General features: G+C 38.0%; 1 protein-coding gene across 13 annotated transcripts in view; it reads left to right on the forward strand.

The window, feature by feature from the left end:
- The first annotated feature begins 74 nt into the window (after positions 1-74).
- Positions 75-24,960, forward strand: part of KIAA0586 (KIAA0586 ortholog) — a 119,292-nt gene continuing 94,406 nt past the window's right edge. For 8 of the 13 annotated variants that reach the window (XM_014347567.4, XM_008957006.5, XM_008957007.5 and 5 more), the window contains exons 1-8: positions 75-875; positions 1,776-1,846; positions 3,061-3,130; positions 4,803-4,872; positions 15,151-15,325; positions 16,398-16,619; positions 20,760-20,913; positions 23,007-23,174. In XM_014347567.4, the coding sequence (XP_014203053.2) occupies positions 677-875; positions 1,776-1,846; positions 3,061-3,130; positions 4,803-4,872; positions 15,151-15,325; positions 16,398-16,619; positions 20,760-20,913; positions 23,007-23,174 (1,129 nt within the window). In that variant the 5' untranslated portion in view covers positions 75-676. The remainder of the gene's footprint in view (positions 876-1,775; positions 1,847-3,060; positions 3,131-4,802; positions 4,873-15,150; positions 15,326-16,397; positions 16,620-20,759; positions 20,914-23,006; positions 23,175-24,960) is intronic. The other 5 variants (XM_063596075.1, XM_063596072.1, XM_063596074.1 and 2 more) reach the window with 5 other exon arrangements.

The raw sequence follows: 24,960 nt of genomic DNA on the forward strand, positions 1-24,960 counted from the left end.
GAATGGAAGAGCACCAGAGAGCGCTTAGCTTTCTGGTTGGACGTTTTGGGTGAGTTTCTTGGCGCGCATGCGTGTTGTGTCTCAAGGGCGGGTTTGAAGGGAAGTGGGTGTTGACCTGCGGGCAACTGACGCTGTTGTCAGATTACACCCGTGACGGTGCGGGTCTCGGGCGTTCTGGAGATACGTAGGGGTGAATTTATGTTTCCGACGATTGCATCTGGAGGGGTGTGTAAGACTCTGTGGCTGAAGAAAGCTATTACGCTTCTTATGTGGGTCATTATTTTTAAAATAGCATTTCGGTTTTATTTGCTTGACTGCCTCTTCTTAACAAATTTTAAGCCCGCCACTACATGTGTTTGGTTTTGCCCTACCAGCTCTGGGGTTGGGGAGTGCACTGTTATGGTTATTGTTGCTCCTGTGGCCATTCTCTTGTCATCCCCACTTTCACATTTTGGCGTGGTGTATTAATAGACTGAGTGGGATTAATGGGTAAATATGACTTTATAGTCAGCTCTAATCCTGGATTCAGTATCAGAATTTAGATTTTCAGCTTTGTGGATGTTCGACATTTTAAAAACAGTTATTGCAAAGAGGTGAAAATTTTGTTCTGAAGTCTTAAGGACACAGAGAAAGTTTTTCCGTCCTTAAGTGTGGGACTTGTTTTGTGACCAACAATATGAAAGGCTCTGAGGTCAGCTTGGAGAAGAAAAAAAAGATTAAGATGCCAGTGAAGAGACTTCGTGAGGTAGTTTCTCAAAATCATGGAGATCATTTGGTTTTGCTGAAAGATGAGTTGCCCTGTGTTCCTCCGGCATTGTCTGCAAATAAACGTCTTCCTGTTGGAACGGGGACTAGTTTGAATGGAACATCACGTGGTATGTGATTCCAAGTAGTTTTTCAACCAGTTTCAGTTTAGTAAATCTTTAGTCCTTATTTGTTTAAATTCCCAAACGTAAGATATAAGTCTAGTTTGTACAGATGTTTGAAAACTGACCCAGTTTCCCGGGAAAATGGCCAGGAAGCCTATAAAATGTTTGAATAGATGGAATGAATGAAACTTTAACGTCCCCTGTTGTGCTTTTTTTTTTTTTTTTTGCATTGACTTTTGCATATTGTTTTTTTTTATATTTATGGTGGATACACTTAACTTGTATAATGTACTTTATTTTCCCCCACGTAGTGTTTTTTATAGTTTTCCCCCAAAGTAGTGCTTTTTACCTGATTCACTACTTTCTTTTCATAGTGGGAAAAGCAGGACTTCTGCCAATTGATGGCTTCTATATTCCAATTCACTTAATCTGTCTAGAGCTCAGTGAAAATAAGGATAACATATGCTTTACCCACTTCGCTGCTAATTGTGAGGATTAAATTAATGAATATGTGAGCAAAAACAACAAAACGCTTTTATAATGCTGTTCTTTGGGGGATACAGCGGTGACACTCAAATAGTCCTGCTGTTAAATTAGACCTTTACATCGTATACATATTTCTACCCATAGTTTGTCCACATCCAATAGTGTATGGTTATATTTTAAATTGTTTCATGCTTAATCTCACTTTATTGTCAGTACCGAACCTTATTTTCCCAAATATCAACTGTAAAAACTTTCATTCAGATATGTTTAAATACATTTTCTTAACTTTTTTTGCATGCAAATTGTCTTTCCAACTTCTGCATTATATGGAGTTTATAGATCTTGAATCATGCTTATACAGTTTCTAAAGCTAAGGATCTGATTTTAAAATCACTAAAGTCTATTCCTTTGTTTTGTTAGGTTCATCAGACTTAACTTCTGCTAGAAATTGTTACCAGCCTCTATTAGAAAATCCCATGGTGTCAGAAAGTGTAAGCAAAAGGATTCTTAATTATGCTCACGTTAAAATTTTCAGTATTGTCAAATAATGCATTCTTAAATTATGTTTGATTAGCAGCATGCCTTGTTTGTATTTAAATATCACTTACCAAAACAAATGTTTTATATACTACAATTGTGACTTTGAATGGTGTTTGAGACATTAAACAAAAGGCCTTCCCTAGAATCAAAAATACCTATTAGTAAGATAATGGCCGCTGAAAGAGATAGGATAACTGAAAAGAAACTCTCTTACTATTCAGGGAAAAGGTGTTCTTGCCCAGAGACTTAACATGTTCTTAGGTAAAAGAAAAGGAACAACTAACAGTACAATTTTTCTTTAATGTGAGGTGTGCTTGCATGTCATTCTAACACTTGTGAGAATGGTTTTGGTTTTCTTAGAAGGGAGGTTCTTTAAGAATAACATGAAATTATCATCTTAACTTTATAATGCCGAAAGTATTTGATAAATACAATGTTTTGGTTATGAGATCTAATCAGACTTTCACGGCTAATCATAGTGTTGACCTATGTATTGTCAGTTTAAAAAGTCTGTATAATGAGAGTTTCACAATATGCTATTTTGAAAATTGAAGCTGGCAAACTAATAATTCAATTGAGACTATATGACAATTTTGTCAAAAGCTCACAATAAAATGTATAATTATTTGCTGTACTTGATCCCTAAGTAAATGCCTAGACTTTGGAGTGTTTTTTGTTGTTTTGTCTTTTTTTTTTTTTAAGCAGGCCTTATTTAATGTTATCTAAACTTCTCAAATGTATGGATACACTGTTATTGTATAATTGAGAATAAATGGGTGATCTTCGTGATGTTGTGCCATCCTTATCTACTCCATTTGACTCACAGTGAGTCAGATTTTCACATTTCACTGAAGCAACTGAGATGTTAAATGACTTGCTCTGCTACAAGTGGCAAACTGGTTTGAGTCTGAATCTCAGTGCTACATTTGCTTGCTGGTTCATTTACTCATTCATTCACTTGTCTGATAGTGTATTACTCACCCATTCAACAAATCTTTGAGTAGCTTTAAGGTACATCAGCATTGCGTGATGATGGAAATGAAGAATATGAAATACACAGTCCTGCCCTCCCAGAACACAGTAGTCACATAGCTAGTAAATGGTTCTTGATAAATAATAAATCATGAAGTTTATTTAGCCTATTTCTTCCTTTCATATCCCAAAGGATTTTTCTAAAGACGTTGCAGTGCAAGTGTTGCCTTTGGATAAAATAGAAGAGAACAACAAACAAAAAGGTAAAAGAATAATATTGATTTTTTTAAATTGTGACAACATATACATAACATAAAGTTTACCACTTTAAAATGTACAGTTCTGTGACAGTAAGGACATTCACATTGTTGTACAATCATCATCACCTTTCATATCCAGAGCTTTGTCATCTCTCCCAACTCTACCCATTAAACACTAACTGCTCATTTTTCATCCCCTCAGCCCTGGGCATCCTACTTTTTGTCTCTATGAATTTTGACTACCCTAGGTACGTTATATAAGTAGAATCATATAGTATTTGACCTTTTGTGACTGGCTTATTTCACTTAGCATAATGTTTTAAAGGTTCATCCATGTTGTAGTATGTGTCAGAATTTTCTTCTTAAGGGTAGAATTTATTTTTAAACATTTATTACGTAGTCTTATAGTTTTTATTATTTTCATTTTAAATTAGTTTTTCTTCCCAAATTAAGCTATTACTAGAAGCTATAAAATCCAGAATAAGGTTTGCAATGGTGAAGGTTATCTTGTTATTACCAACTTATTGCAGAGGTTTAGTATTAGATATGTTTATAAATTTTTTTTTTTGAGACGGAGTCTCCCTCTGTTGTCCAGGCTGGGGCGCAGTGGCGTGATCTCAGCTCACTGCAACCTCCAGCTCCCGGGTTCAAGCAATTCTCCTGCCTCAGCCTCCTGAGTAGCTGGGATTACAGGTGCACACCACCACACCCAGCTAATTTTTCTATTTTTTTTTTTGTAGAGACACGGTTTCACCATCTTGACCAGACTGGTCTCAAACTCCTGACCTCAAGTGATCTGCCTACCTCAGCCTCCTAAAGTGTTGGGATTACAGGCTTGAGCCACTGTGTCTGGCCCCATATGAATTTTAAAATAGTTTTTTCTAATTCTGTGAAAAATGATGTTGGTAATTGAATAGGAATTGCATTGAATCTGTAGATGGCTTTGGGCAGTATGGTCATTTTAACGATATTGATTTTTCTAATTCATGAGCATGGAATGTTTTCCACTTATTTGTGTCATCTGTGATTTTTTCATCAGTGTTTTATAGTTCTCCTTGTAGAGATCTTTCACCTTCTTGATTAAATGTATTGCTAGGAATTTTATTTTTTGTGTGCCGCTATTGTAAATGGCATTGAGTTCTTGATTTCATTCTCAGCTTGAATGTTATTAGTGTATAGAAACGCTACTGATTTTTGTACGTTGATTTTGTATGCTGAAACTTTACTTAAGTCATTTATCAGATCTAGGGGCATTTTGTAGGAATCTTTAGAGTTTTCTAGGTATAGGACCATGTCATCAGTGAACAGAGGTAATTGGACTTCCTTTTACTTTTTGGATGCCTTTTCTTTCTTTCTCTGTCTGATTGCTCTGGCTGGGACTTCCACTACTGTATTGAAAAGAGTGGTAAGAGTGGGCATCCTTGTCTTGTTCTAGTTCTTAGGGGGAATGTGTTCAACTTTTGCCCGTTCAGTATGATGTTGGCTGTGGGTTTGGGATTATGAGGATTATATTATTACTTAATCACTTAATTTGTTCCTTGTCCTTTTCGATCGTGGAATGCTATGGCTGAGTTCCTAAACATTCTTTTAGTTAAAAAAGATTTTTTTAGTAGCTTATTAAAGTTTAATAAATATTCAGGAATTTAATATATATTTTTGTGTCTTGATTTTGCAGCAAATGACATCTTCATTTCTCGGTATACAATGGGACAGAAAGATGCTCTAAGAACAGTTTTAAAGCAAAAGTAAGTTTCATTTACAGAAAATAATTGGACCATTTCTTATGTAAATCAGCTTCATTTGTACTTTGGACATATGAAAAACCTTTTCACTATGTGAAATATATATTGTGTGATATGTATAAAGCATTTCTCATGGTGCTAGACACATATAAAATACTCAGTAGCAGTTAGCAGTTATTATTATGGAAGTGCTATAGTATTAACTCATTTAACACACCTATAAAATAGATTTACTATCTCAATTTTATAGAATCCCCATTTTCTTTTATTTATTTATTTATTTAGAGATGGAGTCTCGCGTCGCCCAGGCTGGAGTGCAGTGGCACAATCTCGGCTCACTGCAACCTCTGCCTCCCAGGTTCAAGCAATCTCCTGCCTCAGTCTCCCAAGTAGCTGGGATTACAGGCACCTGCCATCATGCCCAGCTAATTTTTGTGTATTTGTAGAGATGGGGTTTCACTATGTTGGCCAGGCTGGTCTTAAACTCCTGGCCTCAGGTGATCTACCTGCTTCGGCCCCGCAAAGTGCTGGGGTTACAGGCATGAGCCAGTGCGCCCTGTGGTTAATTTAATTTTGTGTTAGAATCTAAGGAAGAGCCATACTTTACATTTGAATGATATGTCTCTTAAGTTTGTTTTTGTTTTTGTTTTTTTTAAGACAGGGTCTCACTCTGTTGCCTAGGCCGGACTACAACCTCCACCTCCTGGGTTCAAACAATTCTCCTGCCTCAGCCTCCTGAGTAGCTGGGATTACAGGCACACACTACCACGCCTGGCTATTATTTGTATTTTTAGTAGAGATGAGGTTTCACCATGTTGGTTAGGCTGGTCTGAAACTCCTGACCTCAGGTGATCCGCCCACCTTGGTCTCCCACAGTGCTGGGATTACAGGTGTGAGCCACCATGATCAGCCTTCAGTTTGTTTTAATCTACAGATTTACCCTTATTTCGTTTTTCTTATAATTTGTTTGTCTTAAGAAATTTTCTACCTTCTGGATTTTGCTGAATATATCCTTTTGTTGTCTTTAACATGTTTCTTTCAACCTTGAATTTCTGTCAAGTGGCAAGAATGCTTGATAGGTGGTATTATATACTTCCTGTGTAATACATCGGGATACATAGATATCTGATTTTATCTCATTGTGAAATTAGGATTGATCTGTTAATACACCACCTTTTTGTATCAAATTACAGCATATGGAAATTTGAGGACAAAGAGTCTAAACAGTCAATTTTAGAAATTTAGCAGGAAAATAATTTCTTATAAAAGCTGAAGGAAGCTGGGCATGGTGGCTCATGCCTGTAGTCCTAGCACTTTGGGAGTCCAAGACAGGAGGATCACTTGAGCCCAAGAGTTTGAGACCAGTCTGGGCAATATAGCTAATTTTTTAAAATTAGCCGGATATGGTGGTGTGTGCCTGTAGTCCCAGGTACTTGGGAGGCTGAGGTGGAAGGATCACTTGGGCCTAGGAGTTTGAGGATGCCGTGAGCCATGTTCATGCCACTGCACTCCAGCCTGGGTGACAGAATGAGACCCCGTCTCATCAGAAAAATAGGGAGACAGACAGACAGACAGACAGACAGATGCTGAATGATAGGAAAAAAGCAGGGAAAGCAGAAGAAATCAAGTATAACAGATAAAAGAAAACATAAACACAGTAGAATGTTTTCAACTAGTTCTAGAAGTACGTCAGTGTAATAAGCAAATCTTGGACAAGTCTAAGTCAGAAAACTGGTGAGAGAATGCATGTTAGAAGTAAAAAGAGGACATAATGATAGACTTAGAAGGTATTAAGAATACTGTGTATTAAGAATACTGTGTACTTGAATGCTACAAATTAAGAAATCTAGATGAAAGAAATAACTCACCAAAAATAACCATATAACTAAGAAGATTTTAATAGGCCAGTTACTGGGAAATAAATTTTAAAAAAACCTTCAAAGAGCAATCTCCAAGAGCAGTCATGATTTTGTTTGAGTTCTTGAAAAATTTTAAGAAACAGATTATGATCATGCTATATATTCTGCTCCAGAGCAATGAAAAGCAAAGAATGCCCCTCATGTCATTTTATGATGCTAACCTAGCCCAAGTATCAACACCTAACAATTAGTTTCATCAGAGATATTTTCATCATGCTATTGTAATTTAAACAAACCTAGTTCTTTAAATAAGTTATGAGTAAATTATATTTTATCATATGTTAAAAGATTAATACACAATGATTGGAATGGAGCAATGTTTTAAAAATGGTAATAGCAAATTCTGATGTAACACTTATACACCAGCCACTGTCCTCTGCACTTCTTTATTTTTGTTTTACTTTTTGTTTTTTATTTTGTTGAGACAGGATCTCGCTCTGTCACCCAGGCTGGAGTTCATGGGTAGGTTCACGGCTCACTGCAGCCTTGACCTCCCAGGCTCAAGTAATCCTACAACCTGAGGTCCCCCTAACCGCCCCCCCGCCAGAGTAGCTGGGACTACAGGCATGTGCCACCACATCCAGCTAACTTTTTTACTTTTTGTAGTTATAGGGTCTCACTATATTGCCCAGGCTGGTCTCAAACTCCTGGGCACAAGAAGTCCTCCCGTCTCAGCCTTTGAAAGTGCTTGAATTACAGGCATGAGCCAACATACCTGGCTGCACTTCTTACATACTACTTGATCTTTACAAAAGCCTAGCATGTCTAATAATGTTTCAAGCTTAAGGAATAGAAGGGTTTAAGTCACCCAGGCAGTCTCTCTCCAGAGACAGTGCTCTTAACCATTGCGCCACTATAATAATTCATGATCTATTAATACATTTATATCATTTGATCAAATAAGAAAATATATGTGACAAGCACTACAGTCACATTTAATGACATTTTATGCCCATATCTTCTTAATTTTTTTATTTTTTAAATTAACAAATAATTGTACCTATTTGTAGGGTACGTAGTGTTGTACTTATAATGTATAGTGATCAGATCATGGTAATTAGCATATCCATCATCTGAAACATTTATCATTTCTTTGTGTTAGGAACCTTCAATATCCTCCTTTTAGCTATTTGAAACCGTGTAACACATTATTGTTAACTATACTCATCCTACTATAGTCATTCCTCCTATCTAGCTGTAACGTATTCCTGACTTATTCCTCCTATGTAGCTGTAATTTTGTATCCTTTAACAAATCTCTCCCTATGCCTCCCTTCCATACCCATTTTATACTCAGTCACCACATACACACATAATACCCACAAACTTCTTTAAGAATAGAATGATACATTCCTTTTTTGTTTTTTTAAGACGGAGTTTCACTCTTGTAACCCAGGCTGGAATGCAATGGTGTGATCTTGGCTCACTGCAACCTCCGCCTCCCGAGTTCAAGTGATTCTCCTGCCTCAGCCTCCTGAGTAACTGGGATTACAGGCATGTGCCACCATGCCCGGCTGATTTTTTGTATTTTTAGTAGAGACGGGGTTTTGCCATGTTGGCCAGGCTGGTCTCAAACTCCTGACTTTAGGCGATCTGCCCACCTTGTCCTTCTAAAGTGCTGGGATTACAGGCTTGACCCATCGTGCCCAGCCAGAATGATACATTCTTAACATGAAGGACAATGTTTATTGGAAACCTGCAGTCAATACCCTGTTTAACAGTAAAATTGGGAACAAGACAAGATGTCCATTATTTTTTAAACTTAATTTGGAAGCCTTAGTTGTAGCAGTTAGATAAGAAAATGAAATCAGGTATGGATATTGAAAAAGAGGAGGCAAAGTTATAATTTGTAGAAAATATTGTGTATTCAGAATATCCAAGAGACCACTAACTCAGAAATTTTTACACTAACGAAAGTTCAGGAAGGTGACCAGATACTCAGCATATTATTCAATAATAAAATGAAATAACAATTACCATAGCAATGTCCCCACCCCAAAAAAAAAGTTGGGAATACTCATAACCAGAAGTCTATAGAATCTATCTGAAGAAGTATGAAATTTTGTCAAGGGAAATAACCAAAGGCTAAGATAAATTAAGAGACTCAACATGTTCTTGGATGGGAAGACTAAGCGCTGTAAAAATATAAGTTATTACAAAATTAGCATATGTTTGGCTGTGGTCAGTCTTAAAATTTTTTGTTATTTTGAGAATAAGTGGTAGATGTAAATTGGAAATGTAATTCTAACACTTACCTAGAAGAACATACTGTTGACAAAAAAAAATGTATGTGCCTGTGTGTATACTGTATGTATATATTTATACTGTATATGTGTGTATATACATACACACAGAATTAAGGATACATCCATATAGAATACATTCAGTTTGGAATAGCTAAGATAAATTTGGAAAAGCAAAAACAAAAATGGGATGATGGAGAACTTGCCTTAACTGATATTATAATGTACTCTAAAGCCTTAGAGGAATGAAGAATCTGGCTAGAGTGTCTAGAACAAGGGGAGAACTCCCTTGTGTGTGACTGGAGAGATAAGTTATGAACTCCTCTAAAGGAATTTGGTCTTTAATATAAGATAAATGGCAAATCATTGAAAAGTTTTAAAGAATTAGATATATTTCTTAAAATACTCACTCTGATAGCCATATGAAGAAATGGATTGGAAGAGGGCTAGACTATAGTCCAGCAAATGAATTGGCTCTGGAGTTTTCAGGGAGGAGTGAGTTAGATTGGTCCTGAATACACTGGGCAGTGGTGGTATGGTAATGGGAATCATGCTCAGTTGGAGAGGAAGAGACAAATTTGGAAGATGATTAGGAGATTGAATTGATAGGAATCATTAATTAGATATGAGGGTAAGGAAGGCACTAAGGTTGAATCCCAGATTTTTGGCTTTCACAAATACATGGTGAGTAGTATTACTCATTGAGAAAGGAAATCCTTGTGGGGGATAACTTATTCTGGGCATGGGCAAGGGTTTGAGGTTCCTGTGAGAAATGTGGGTAAGAAGTGTTCAGGAGAAAATGGAATATAAAGGTCAAGTTGCCAGACAGTGGCTCATGCCTATAATCTCAGCACTTTGGGAGGTCAAGCTGGGAGGATGGCTTGAACCTAGAAGTTTGAGATCAGCCTGGGCAACATAGCAAGACCCCATCTCTAAAAACAATAAATTAGCCAGGCGGGGTGGCATGTGCTTGTACTCCTCATTACTTGAGAGGCTGAGGCAGGAGGATCGCTTGAGCCCAAGAGGTTGAGGCTGCAGTGAGCCATGGTTGTGCTACTACACTCCAGCCTGGGTGACAGTGAGATCCTGTCTCAAAAAAAAAAAAGGCCAAGTTCACAAAAGGGATCCAAGCTGGAAATTAAGATGCAGAAGTCATCATTATGTAAGTGGTAGTCTAAGTCTAAGTTCTGGGAATAGTTGAAGTGATTCAATGAGGTTATGATAGTGAAAGAAAGATGGCTAGGGCTGGATGCACTCTGAGAAAACCAAACATTTAAGGAGTATGTGGAGAAAGCAAGCTAGCTTCTAAATGCTGCTCAGAAAGTTTGGCCAGAGATGTAGGGGGTATGGTGTTAACAAAGCCAAGGGGAATTAGGTTCCAAGTGTGATATGCTGCTCCGAGGTAATGGAAGCTAAGGACTGAAAAATGTACACTGAATTGAGCAAGCAGGATTCTTAGTGGCTTTGGTGAGAATAGTTGCAGCATAGCATTGGGATGTTCAGTGGGTTTAAGAATAAAGAAAAACTGGCTAAAAAAGAAGACTAGAATGAAATAATTGCTTCTTAATGGGAGGCTTATGTGCATTTTTTTGACATTTATATGTCATAGCTCTTTACATTTGCCACATTGAGCATTTATTAATGTAATAATTGGAAAAAATAAAATTTAAAAGCCTATAAAGAAATTTATGTCTAGCCTTATAATGTTGTTTCTCTTGTTGGGCAAAGGTAAGTCACTTTCAGACTTCAGGCAGAAACCTTAAAAATAAGGAATTCCTGAATTATATTTTCATACTCTACCCCTCAATTGGTTAAATATATATATTGAGCACTTACTACATACCTAACCCTTTGTTACTTGCTGTTTGGTATGAAAGAAGTCCCGCTACCATTCCCAACCCCAGGTTGCTTACAGCTTAATTGGGGAGATAATATGTATATATATGGAAGAATTAGTGATTAATTACGTTCAATATATTATTAAATTGTCCCATACAGATATTTAAACCCTGGGATGGCTGAGTAGCAAGCCTCCATTGATAGGTAGTAAATGCAAAAGGAGTTAATGAAGGGAGAGATCAAGAGGAAGTGCTAGAAGAACAGGCTTCTTGAAGAAGGTAGTACTTGCATTGTACCTTAAAGGAGGAGAAGGATGTAATAAGTTGCGTGGAAAAAGGGTGAGAGAGCAGAGTGAGGCAAAGTGTGGAGTCACTTGTGGGCCTGGCTTGGTATGTGTAGTTAGTGAGGAGTGCCTTGTGTATGGAAAGCCAAACAGAGGACATTAGCCAATTCAGTTGTTTATAAGGAATAATTTTAGATTTTTGAATGGTGACATGTGTAGGAAGCTTCTAAGCAAGTAGAAACTGGAAGAATGGAATAGTTAGTAATAGGTGATGAAACCTTACGGTTGAGAGAGAGAAGTGAGAAGGGAAATGTGCCAAACTGAGAGAAAAAGCTTTGGTGTCATGGTAAGACCTCTGGGAATTGGGCCCTAACTCTACCACTTAATAAATAGTTCTATGACAGTGATCAAGTAAATCCTGTTACCTCTGTGGACTGCCATTTCTTTTTTTTCTTTCTTTCTTTCTTTTTTTTTTTTTTTTTGAGACGGAGTCTTGCTCTATTGCCCACACTGGAGTGCAGTGGCGCGATCTCGGCTCACTGCAAGCTCCGCCTCTCGGTTTCACGCCATTCTCCTGCCTCAGCCTCCGTAGTAGCTGTGACTACAGGCGCCCGCCACCACGCCCGGCTAATTTTTTGTATTTTTTAGTAGAGATGGGGTTTCACCATGTTAGCCAGGATGGTCTCGATCTCCTGACCTCGTGATCCGCCCGCCTCAGCCTCCCAAAGTGTTGGGATTACAGGCGTGAGCCACCGCGCCTGGCCAGACTGCCATTTCTTCATCTGTAAAATTAGGAAATTAGGATCTCCTGTGACCTCCGTGGACTGCAATTTCTTCATCTATAAAATTAGGAAATTAGGATGGATGTCCTATAAGTTTCTCTCAGCTCTATAATTCTATGACACTCTTCATGCAATTGTGATGAAATAATTGACAACTCTTTATGATTCAATTGGGTGTGAGAAGGTAAGCAAGTAGAGAAGTCAAGATGACTTCAACATTTTGAGACTGAGAGAAAAATGTTATTCTTAGTAGAAATGGGGAAATATCAAAGAGGAGTAAGTTTAAGAGTTCTGTGATGCCTTTAAAAGTCGAGGGGGAAGTCCAGCAGCTGGAGATGGAATGTATTCCTGCCAATTTTACTTAGACGTTCTTAGGGACTCTTCAGTTTTGTCAGTGGTTCCTTTTATTGTTTTCTTTGAGGCCAAATATCGAGCAAATTGGCTAGCCTTCTTTTTTCTTTCAGTATTTAATTAAATGCCTTATTGCAAATATGTATCTATTTGCTGGACTTGTTTTTATTTCAGGGTCTTTTTTTAATTTTTAATTTTTAATTTTTAATTTTTTTTTTTTTTTTCTAGAGACAGGGTTTGCCATGTTGCCCAGCTGGTCTTAAACTCCTGGGCTCAAGCAGTCTTCCTGCCTCAGCCTCCCACAGTGCTAGGATTACAGGCATGTAGCACTACACCCACCTAATTCAGGCTTCTTAATAGTGTATTTTGTGAACATTTTAATAAACTGAGTGACCTTCCTTTCTTTCTGTCTTGCTTTGCTCTGCTCTGCTTTTCTCTTTTCTTCTTTCTCTCTCTCTCTCTCTTCCTCCCTCCCTCCCTCTTTCCTGTCCTGTCCTGTCCTTTCTTTAGACTGAGTTTCGCTCTTTTCGCCCAGGCTGGAATGCAATGGTGCGATCTCTGCTCACTGCAACCTCCGTCTCCTGGGTTCAAGCGATTCTCCTGCCTCAGCCTCCCGAGTAGCTGGTATTACAGGTGCCCGCCATCACGCCTGGCTAATTTTTTGTATTTTTAGTAGAGACAGGGTTCACCATGTTGGTCAGGCTGGTCTCAAACTCCTGACCTCAGGTGATCCACCCACCTTAGCCTCCCAAAGAGCTGGGATTACAGGCGTGAGCCACTGTGCCCGGCCTACCTGAGTGATATTTGTTAAGTAAATCTAAATGACCTAGAATTCAGAAAATTCTTTTCAGTGGTGTTAACAATCCCTCTTGGCGACATTATGCTAAGTGAAATAAGCCAGGCACAGAAAGATGAATATCATGTATTCTCATTTACATGTGGAATCTGAAAAAGTCAGACTTATAGAAGCAGAAAGTAGAATGGTGGTTGCCAGGGGCTGGGGGTGGGGAGGAAGTGGGAGATAGAGGTCAAAAGGTATAATTTCTCTTAGACAGGATTAATACATTCTAGAGATCTATTGTACAGCATGTAACTATGATTAATAATAATGAATTGTATACTTGAAAATTGCTAAGACAGTAGATCTTAAATGTTCTCATCACATAAAAAGATAATTATGTGAGGTGATAGGTATGCTAATAGCTTGACTATAATCATTTTACAATGTATACATATATCAAAATATCACACTGTAAATATATACAATGTTTTTCAATTATACCTCAATAAAGTGGGATAAAAAATAGTCACAAAGTGTACATCAATAGTGCTGTAATTCTTACAATTCTTTTTTTTTTTTCTGAGACAGTGTCTCACTTTGTCTCACAGGCTGGAGTGCAGTGGGCTGATCACGACTCACTGCAGTCTCTACCTCCTCAGGCTCATGAGATCCTCCCACCTCAGCCTCCCGAGTAGCTGGGACTACAGGTGTGTGCCACCACACCTGGCTAATTTTTGTATTTTTTGTAGAGTCAGGATTTTGCCATGTTGCCCAGGCTGGTCTCGAACTCCTGGCCTTAAGCTATCCGCCCACCTTGGCCTCCCAAAGTGCTGGGATAACATGTGCGAGCCACTGCACCTGGCCGATAATGTTATAATTCTTATATAAATATTTGGAGGATGAAATTATCAATAATGGAAAAACCACAGCAGCTTGTCTGAAGGTAATAAGTTATCTCAATTGATTGTTCACAGTCAGTTACAGACCAAACTTTTTGTTTTATTTTATTTTTCTGGAGACAGAGTCTCGTTGTGTCACCCAGGCTAGAGTGCAGTGGTGCCATCTAGGCTCACTGCAACCTCCGCTGCCCGGATTCAAGTGATTCTCCTGCCTCAGCCTCCTGAATAGCTGGGATTACAGGCATACACCACCACGCCCAGCGAATTTTTTGTATTTTAGTAGAGATGGGGTTTCACCATGTTGCCTAGGCTAGTCTCAAACTCCTGAGCTCCAGCGATCCACCTGCCTTGGCCTCCCAAAGTGCTAGCGTTATAGGCCTGAGCCACCACACCCGGCACAGACCAGACTTACTCCACTTTTTCTCCCCTTCTCACTACTGTACTTGAGTAGTCTTTTAAAAAATAATAAAAGAAAAAAGAAAACAATAGCGTTTCTTGGGTTGTCTGCCTTTAGGAGTAAAGCTTAGTACTTTAATTCTTGGAGATTTTTCTGAGTAGTTTTTGTTTGTTTGTTTTGTTTGTTTGTTTGTTTGTTTGTTTATTTTGAGACGGAGTCTCACTGTGTCACCCAGGCTGGAGTGCAGTGGCGCAATCCTGGCTCACTGCAATCTTTGCCTCTCGGGTTCAAGCAATTCTCCTGCCTCAGCCTCCTGAGTGGCTAGGACTATAGGCACATGCCACCACGCCCAGCTAATTTTTGTATTTTTAGTAGAGACGGGGTTTCACCATGTCAGCCAGGCTGGCCTCTAACTCCTGACCTGGTGATCCACCTGCTTCGGCCTCCCAAAGTGGGATTACAGGCATAATCCCACTGTGCCACCTTGTGAGTGTTTTAAATTTGTACTTCTTGAAAATGTATCTTTATAATTGTGCTATACCTTTTTCATATGTTTAATTCTTATTTTCCAAAATAATATTGCTACCTTCAAGGAATTATCTTCTTATTTCTTTAGCCCTTAGTGACCTGGACCTTGATAAATTTTGTTAACCAAATGACCTTGTTTGATAGGTGATTTAATTAAAAAAAATCAAAACCACCTTCGGCAGATTACCATTTGTTAAGTATTTCTTGAAATGTTTCAATGTAGTTTACTGAATACATTTTTATTGCTTTTTTATTTATAGAGCGCAAAACATGCCTGTTTTTAAGGAAGTAAAGGTACATCTGTTAGAAGATGCAGGCATAGAGAAGGATGCTGTTACTCAGGAGACTAGAATTTCACCCAGTGGAATTGATTCAGCTACAACCGTGGCTGCAGCAACTGCTGCTGCCATTGCAACCGCAGCTCCATTGATAAAGGTATATTTTTCTTCCCAGATAATCATAACTACTTTGTGAAATATAGAAGTACTTACTAAGAACTGATTCTATAAATGGTTGTGTCCAGTTATAGACTAGGAACATTGTAATTGCTCTCAATTTGAAAGAATTTTCCCATTTGTGGTTGTGTGTTACTTCTCAGGAAATGTGAAAATTACCATCTAATACTGTGATGGCACTGGCGAATTTAGAACTTTCCCAGTTTTAGCACTGAGAGTCCTACATCCTGGGAAACACCTTGATCCTGGCAACCTGGATAATCGGTTATTCTTATTTGAGAGCTAGAGGAACCTTAGAGATAATCTATGCCTTAGCTGTCACTTTGTAAATGGGGAAGCAGAGAAACAGGTCAGAGTAGGCCTATGAGTCTGGAACAAGTAAGTGACAGAGCCAAAACTAGAACTCAAGGCTGCTGACCTAACTCAGCCTTATGTTAGTAAAATATCAAAAGCTACTTTGCTTTGCTGTTTTCTTCTTTTTAATTTCCATTTAAGTATCTTTTTTTAGGCATCATAAAATTATTTGTGGCAGATTTGTTTGAGACGGAGTCTCACTCTGTTGCCCAGGCTGAAGTGCAGTGGTGCGATCTCAGCTCACTGCAACCTCCGCCTCCTGGGTTCAAGTGATTCCTCTGCCTCAGCCTCCCGAGTAGCTGGGACTACAGGCCGCACGCCACCATGCCTGGCTAATTTTTTGTATTTTAGTAGAGATGGGGGTTTCACCGTGTTGGTCAGGATGGTCTCGATCTCCTGACCTCGTGATCTGCCTGCCTTGGCCTCCCAAAGTGCTGGGATTACAGTGTGAGCCACCGCACCTGGCCAATTTTTTTTTCTTTTGTTTGAGAGGAAACATTTACCTAAGGATAGCTATCTTCTGCCTTTCATTTCTGTGACTCTAAAAATAAAGGCATTAAATCATTAGATATTTAGTGGGTAAAGGCTCAAATTATATCACTTATCAATGCCAATTGATTTAAATAACATTTCTAGTAATTAGACATATTTTTGGTATCCTATAATGTGAATTTTTAAAAATGTTTTTATTGTTTTAGGTGCAGAGTGATTTGGAAGCAAAAGTCAATTCTGTTACAGAATTACTTAGTAAATTACAGGAGACTGATAAACACCTACAACGTGTTACAGAGCAGCAAACAAGCATTCAGAGGAAACAAGAGAAACTACATTGTCATGATCACGAAAAGCAAATGAATGTGTTTATGGAGCAGCACATAAAGCATCTTGAAAAGTTACAACAACAACAAATAGATATTCAGGTATCTGTAATAAAGCCAGTACAGATTCCATAATCTTTTATCACTTGGATCTCTCAGCCAGTATTCATTGATAATTACAGTAGCTCATTAGATTGTAACAGTTTTAGTTCTGAAATCATGATTTGCTTATCTTTCTTCTCCTGTAATGCGGGTAACTCTGAATGTTATATCTCAAATGTCACTAGTTGTGTGAGACCTCTCCCTCTAGTTGGCTTTTCCTCCTTTTACACTATTTTTGTTCATATCATTTTTATTATTTATTTTTTGAGTTGGAGTCTTGCTATGGTTGCCCAGGCTGAAGTACAGTAGTAGAATCTCCAGTCACTACAACCTCCACCTCCTGGGTTCAGGAGATTTTCCTGCCTCAGCCTCCCATATAGTTGGGATTACAGGCGCACACCACCACGCCCAGCTAATTTTTGTATTTTTAGTAGAGGTGGGGTTTCACCATGTTGGTCAGGCTGGTCTCTAACTCCTGACCTCAAGTGATCTGCCTTCCTCGGCCTCCCAAAGTGCTAGAGTTACATGCGTGAGCTGCCATGCCCAGCCATATTTTTAAGTGCTTATATCACATTGCAACTATTGGTTTACGTCAGCAGTTTTCAGTCTGGGAATGTGCACTAGAATTACTTGAACAGCTTTATAAAAATATTTGTGCTTGGCAGGCCAAGCCAAGAGGATTGCTTGAGGCCGAGAGTTCAAGATAAGCCTGGTTGATGTAGCAAGACCTCATCTCTTAGGGGAAAAAATAAAAAAAAAATAAAAATTTAGCCTGGCATGGTGGCATGTGCCTGTAGTCCCAGATACTTGAGAGGCTGAGACTGCAGGAGACCTTGAGTCCAGGAGTTTGCAGTTACAGTGAACTATGATAATACAACTGCACTTCATCCTAGATGACAGAGTGAGACCCTATCTCAAAAAAAAAAACTATATACACACACACTTACATACACACACACACACATATACACATACACAAACACATATGCTTAGGCCTTTCAGCGATTTTGAGCCAGCGATTCTGAGGTAGTGCCTGGCAATCATTGAAAGCTTCATAATGATTCTGATGCACACCGTTGGATAAGAACTACCTGGTGTACATGTTTGCTTTTGCATTTAATTAATTAAAATAATGAACATTTTTAATGCCTTTTGAGAGTAAGGCACTGGGCTATTATAAAAAGCGTTATCCTCACAAGGAGCTGTAGCATACTTTCTTATTTATTTTGGAATTTCTTTTTCTTTCTTTTTCTTTTTTTTTTTTTGGAGACGGAGTCTAACTCTGTTGCCCAGCTGGAGTGCAGTGGTGTGTTTTCGGCTCACTGCAACCTCCACCTCCCAGATTCAAGTGATTTTCATGCTTCAGCTACCCGAGTAGCTGGGATTGCCGGCCTGCGCCACCACACCCAGCTAATTTTTGTATTTTCAGTAGAGACAGGTTTCTACCATGTTGGCCAGACCAGTCTCGAACTCTTGGCCTCAAGTGATCCACCCATCATGGCCTCCCAAAGTGCTGGAATTACAGACGTGAGCCACTGTGCTCGGCCTATTTTGGAATTTCTAACTCCTAGAACACGACTTAGCACTCAGTAAACTCTTTTTTTTTTTTTTTTTTTTTTTTGAGTGAGTGAGGGAATGATCAGCATTGTAAATGTGTTGGTTTTAATTTCCTTTTTTTTCTACTTAATATGAAATTTATTTATTTTTTTGAGACAGAGTTTTGCTCTTATCGCCCAAACTGGAGTGCAGTGGCGCAATCTCAGTTCACTGCAGCCTCCGCCTCCCAGGTTCAAGCGATTCTCCTGCCTCAGCCTCCCGAGTAGCTGGGATTACAGACGCCCACCACCATGCCCAGCTAACTTTTTATATTTTTAGTAGAGATGGGGTTTCACCATGTTGGCCAGGTTGGTCTCAAACTCCTGACCTCAGGTGATCCGCCTGCCTTGGCCTCCCAAAGTGTTGGGATTACAGACGTGAGTAACCGCGCCTGGCCTACTGTGCATTTAAAAACTTAAAAAAATTAAAATATAACATTCAGGATGGGCACGGTGGCTCATCCCTATAATCCCAGCACTTTGGGAGGCCGAGGTGGGTGGATCACATGAGGTCAGGAGTTCAGGACCAGCCTGGCCAACATGGTGAAACCTCATCTCTACCAAAGATACAAAAAATTAGCTGGGCATGGTGGCACATGCCTGTAGTCCCAGCTACTCAGGAGGCTGAGGCAGGGGAATCACTTGAATCCGGAAGGCAGAGGTTGCAGTGAGTTGAGATTGGGCCACTGTACTCCAGCCTGGGTGACAGAGCAAGACTCTATCTTAACAACAACAACAAATATATATATATGTGTGTGTGTATATATATACACTCATATATATGTATATATCTATAACTTAATGACTTTCTAAATTATATATTTTTTGTTAAGACAAAAATTTAGAAGAATGTACTAAAATAAGTTTATACTTAATATATCATCATAAAGTAGACATTAATTTGCTATAATTTTCAAGACTTAACAGGGTTAATCTTGAGCTTTTCATGTGGTTGAAGATAATATTTTATTGGAATGATTATATGCATACCAAGTAAAGTTTAGTAAGTACTCCCTGCATGACTAAAATTGAGTATGCAGCAAATTATCTAGTGAGAGACCAGGAATGAGTCTATAAACTATTAGATAACTTTACTTCTTTAAGCCTCAATTTCTTTACCTAGAAAATATTTTCTGTTGTTCAGGATAAAATGAGATGACACATTTGAAAAGCACATTGATTCCTTAAGGAGAGGCTCCTACTTAGTCCTAAGTAACCTGCCATCATCCATCCTTCCATAACTAAATCTGTAACTTAATGACTTTCTAATTTTGGAAGAATGAAATCTTTGCTAATTTAGATGTCTTACTTATAAAGCTTATAATTACAGAGAGAGTTGAAGTTTTGGTTACATACTGGATATATTAGTTGTTCAGTAAATGCTTAATGAAATGAAATTAGTTGAGTCTGTTTCATCTGTTTTATGTAGAGGGATCTCAACACACTTTTAGAAATTCTGTAAAACTATAAATTTTTTTAGGTTTTTCTTGGCCTGGCATAAAACTCTATTTTGATTATTACTCATTGCATGCCTGTATCAAAGTATTTCATGTGCTTCATAAATATATACACCTACTGTGTACTCTCAAAAATTAAAACAAAACAATAAAACCCTCTTTTTTGAAACGAGTTTTATTAGTTAAGATACTTGCTCATTACAGATATTTTATTTTATTTTATTTTATTTTATTTTATTTTATTTTTGAGATAGAGTCCTGCTCCGTCACCCAGGCTGGAGTGTAGTGGCACCATTTCGGCTCACTGCCACCTCCGCATCCCGGGTTCAAGTGATTCTCCTGCCTCAGCCTCCTGAGTAGCTGGGATTACAGGCTCCCACCACCACACCCAGCTAATTTTTGTATTTTTAGGAGTGACGGGGTTTCACCATGTTGGCCAGACTGGCCTCGAACTCCTGACCTCAGGTGATCCACTTGCTTTGGCCTCCCAAAGTGCTGGGATTACAGGCTTGAGCCACTGCACCTGACCCCATTTCAGGTATTTTAATAAATAGTGCTGAAAACTATGTTGTCACTCTAGTTTCCATTTATATACAAATGCATATATTATTGCTGCTGCTAAGCATGGATATTTATTTGAGTACTCACTATCAATGATTTTCAAACCTTGACCTCAAACAAAATCCTACCATTTAGGATATAAAAGATGGGATGTTTTGGTTTAAAATTCTCTGATTCAAGTAGAGGTTTAGGGTGAGGGCCTCTCCTTCCTGGTCTTCTCTTAGCCGGCTGCAATGGCCCCTGAACCATGTCTGTGGTAGAAAGGACAGCACTGAGGTTTAGAATGGTTAAGGAAAATGATTAAGGTCACACAGCAGAGTCAGGCTTAGTCAGATCTTTGTGCTTCTACATCTTTCCAATGGCATCACTGCTGCTACTACAGTGGATATTTGCAATGTAATACATATTTTTCATTGTTTATTAAATGCAGTAAATTATGTTTAACTCCTCTAATATTTCAATGTATTTTATCATCTAACTCTTTCAAATGATATTTGAAAATAATAAAATAATCTGATTTCTTCTAGACTCATTTTATTAGTGCTGCACTCAAGACTAGTAGTTTTCAGCCTGTTAGTATGTCCTCCTCCAGAGCAGTGGAAAAGTATTCCGTAAAACCAGAACACCCTAATCTTGGTAGCTGTAATCCATCTTTATATAACACATTTGCTTCCAAACAAGGTAAAAATTTGTAGTTCTCTATGAATAAAAAATGTCAGCTATGAATTTTCTTTGTGCTACATAAGCTGAAAACATATTTCCTGAGCAGTAGGAGTTTTTGTTTTGTAAAATTTGTTTATAGGAGTTTTTGTTTTATAAAACAATTTTTTTTAAATGTTCTTTTTTTAAAATTTTGTTTCTCAGGCTACCTTGTCTTAGATAAAATGAGTTCTTTTTGCGTCAAGTAATTTTTAGTTTATTTTGAAATTTTTTAAATTATGGATTATGTTATCTGATTTTAATTAATAATCCTCATAAATTATCAGAAGCACTTATAAATTTAGAAAAAATTTACTTATTTACTACAAAAATGCTTGTAAATAAATCAGTTCTCCTGTTCTCTGACAAACTGCATATTTGCTCTTTCTTGATTCTGTCAGAGCAACTACCTGAGTACATTTTTAAACCATTTCTAAATATTTTCAGAATTAGTAATGCAAGTCTGCTTATCTTGATTGAATTTTAAAACTCTATAATAACAAAGGAATACATGGCTTACTTGTTAAAACTTTAGTATTTAAAATAAATGAATAAATATTTTTCTAAGTTATTGATATTTGAATAATGAACTAAAGAAAATCGAGCGACTATCCCTTTAATGATATACAGATCTATATAGTACAATATTTTCAACACTTGATTTGTTAGAACAGTGTTGTATTACAGTCATTAAAGATTGCTCATGCTTTTAAGGTGCTTTACATTTTGCAACAAATGAGTGGTCCTTACAAAACTGTTGTGCCCAGCAATTTGAGAGGCCAAGGTGAGAGGATCACTTGAGTCCAGGAATTCGAGACCAACCTGGGACATATAGTGAGATCCTGTCTCTAGAAATAAAAATAAAAAAATTATCCAGGTGTGGTGGCACATGCCTGTAGTCCCAGTTACTTTGGAGGCTGAGGTCGGAGGATTGCCTGAGCCCAGGAGGTAGAAACTTCAGTGAGCTGTGATCATGCAGCTGTACTCCAGCCTGGGTGACAGAGCAAGACCCTGTTTCAAAAACAAAAAAACAAACAACAACAAAAAAGAACTGTTGCGAAGTAATATGAGTCCATTTTTAAGTTATGAAGAGAGGACAATGAAGCACAGAACGGTGTGACTTGCCTGCTCAAGGTTACCTGACTTGGGAGGGAGGATGTCAGAGCTAGGGCCAGAACTCAGGTTTCAGTATGACCCAGCTGAGTGCCTTCTATAGCAGTGGACACTTTTTTCATAACTCAATTCCAGAGAATTTCTTGCTGATAATTTTGTTTTTCTTAAACTTGAGTTTTCATGAAAAAGGTGTCTATTTTGTTGATTGTAAATTGAATTTGTTTCTTTGTATATATAAATTACAGTAACAAATAAAAGAAAATAAAGAGTAAATTAAAAATTCAGTAAATTAAACTTTTAATTTTTCTATGCTTTTTCTTGGTCAAATATCATGTTTACATATTTGTAATTGTAGCATTTTATACAACTTTTTTACTAGCACATAAAAAGATTTGCCATATTTTATATAGTTGTCTTCATAATTTTAACTTGTAATGACTAAAGGGTGGCCTATTGAATAACTATTTTACAATCTACTTGACCATTATCCTGTTTCGGATACTCAGGCAGTTTTTAGGTTTTCATCTTCATAAATAATACTGTAATAAACATCATATTTAAAGCACATTTTCTTTCTTTTATGTTACTTCCTTAGAATAATTTCATAACAGTAAGATTACTAGGTTAAAGTATATAAAACTTTAATTCTTCCGGTACTTATTGCCAGATGGTTTATCAGTTTTCACTGCCATGAAAAGTATCTGGCCCTGCCAGTTTCACCACAGCTTCAGTAGTTCTGAATATTATCATATAGATTCGTATTTACTAGATGTAAGTGTGAAATGTTTGTAGTCTTCATTTCTTTTGATTTTTAATGGGGTGAAGTTATTTCTCTACACTTAATAATTTGTTCATCATTTATAATTTTGAATTTATTTTTAAAGTATAGGGAAGAGTAATATGCTATAATTTTTAAAGCTTTTTAAAAACAAGTTAAGTTTTTAAAAAATTTTCTGTTAAAGCACCTTTAAAAGAAGTTGAAGATACGAGTTTTGATAAACAGAAATCTCCTTTGGAGACACCAGCACCTCGCAGATTTGCTCCTGTACCTGTTTCAAGGGATGATGAACTATCAAAGAGGGAAAATCTTTTGGAAGAAAAAGAAAATATGGAAGTGTCATGTCACAGAGGTAATAGAGACTTTTACTAGACCTATCCCAAATTAGGAAATTGTCATGAGATTTTCTGTGCCTAGTAGTAACTGAAGTGGGATCTCTATTTGTAATATTTTACTTTAAGTGACCCTTGCTGGGAAAATCAAGCTTCTTTAGATTCTTTGTAAAAGGGGTCGGGGGTATACATTTATAATTATTTTATCTCTTACAGGTTATTATTACTTAAACCTTTAATGAACAAGTTTTGTTAACTTTTTTTTTTTTTTTTTTTTTCTGAGACAGAGTCTCGCTCTGTCACCCAGGCTGGAGTGCAGTGGTGCGATCTCGGCTCACTGCAAGCTCCGCCTCCTGGGTTCACACCATTCTCCTGCCTCAGCCTCCCGATTAGCTGGGACTATGGACGCCCACCACCATACCTGGCTAAATTTTTTGTATTTTTAGTAAAGGCGGGGTTTCACCGTGTTAGCCAGGATGGTCTCGATAAGTTTTGTTAATTTTTATTTATTTTTTATGAGACAAGGTCTCACTCTGTCACCCAGACTGGAGTACAATGGCGTGATCATGGCTCACTGCAGCCTCTACCTCCTGAGGCTCAGTTGATCTTCCCACTTCAGCCTCCTGAGTAGCTGGGACTACAGGTGCATGCCACCACACCAGGCTAATTTTTGTATTTTTCATAGAGATGGGGTTTCACTATGTTTCCCAGGCTGGTCACAAACTTCTGGGCTCAAGCAATCTGCCCGCCTCAGCCTCCCAAAGTGCTGGGATTACAGATGTGAGCCACTGTGCCTGGGCAAGTTTTGTTATTAATAAATAAAAAACAATGCTTTGCTGAAGGTAAGGCTGATCATTTTTAGAGCATGCTTCCTCATATTGTTTTTAGGTGTGAATTTCAATAATAAAACGTAGAGAAACTTAACATTCATCACCATGTTCACTTGGAAAAAGTGCTAATATATGAACTCTTTTTGAGATGAAGTCTTGCTCTGTCACCCAGGCTGGAGTGCAGTGGCACCATCTCAGCTCACTGCAACCTCCGCCTCCTAGGTTCAAGCGATTCTCCTGCCTCAGCCTCCCGAGTAGCTGGGACTACAGGCGCCTGCCACCACGCCTGGCTAATTTTTTATATTTTTAGTAGAGACGGGGTTTCACCGTGTTAGCCAGGATGGTCTCGATCTCCTGACCTCGTGATCCACTCACCTTGGCCTCCCAAAGTGCTGTGATTACAGGCGTGAGCTACTGCGCCCGGCCGTATATGAACTTTTTAACACAGAGCAAGAACTTTTATAAGGGACATGTATTAACCAAACATCATATGTTCTCACTCATAAATGGGAGCTAAGCTATGATAATGCAAAGCCATAAGAATGACACAATGGACTTTGGGGACTTGTGGGGAAAGGGTGGGAAGCGGGTGAGGGATAAAAGGCTACAAATTGGGTTCAGTGTATACTGCTCAGATGATGGGTGCACCAAAATCGCACAAATCACCAATAAAGAACTTATTCATGTAACCAAATACCACCTGTTCCCCAAAAATCTATGGAAATAAAAAAAATTAAAAGAAAAATAGTATATTACAGAGTCTTAAAATGTACCCCTTCTAACAAAAGTAAGTGAAATATTAAACTAAACACTTTTATTCTTGGAATCATTTAAATGCATGCAGGTCTTATCTTAGACACATTTAAAGAATTTTAAGAAAGTCACAAGATAATAAAATCTTTAATAAAGAAGGCAACCTCACACCAAAAATTATTATGTAGTCTTACTACATACAAACAAGGCTAAAGGATAGATC

This window comes from Pan paniscus, chromosome 15 (genome assembly GCF_029289425.2).
Source record: "Pan paniscus chromosome 15, NHGRI_mPanPan1-v2.0_pri, whole genome shotgun sequence".
Taxonomy (NCBI): domain Eukaryota; kingdom Metazoa; phylum Chordata; class Mammalia; order Primates; family Hominidae; genus Pan; species Pan paniscus.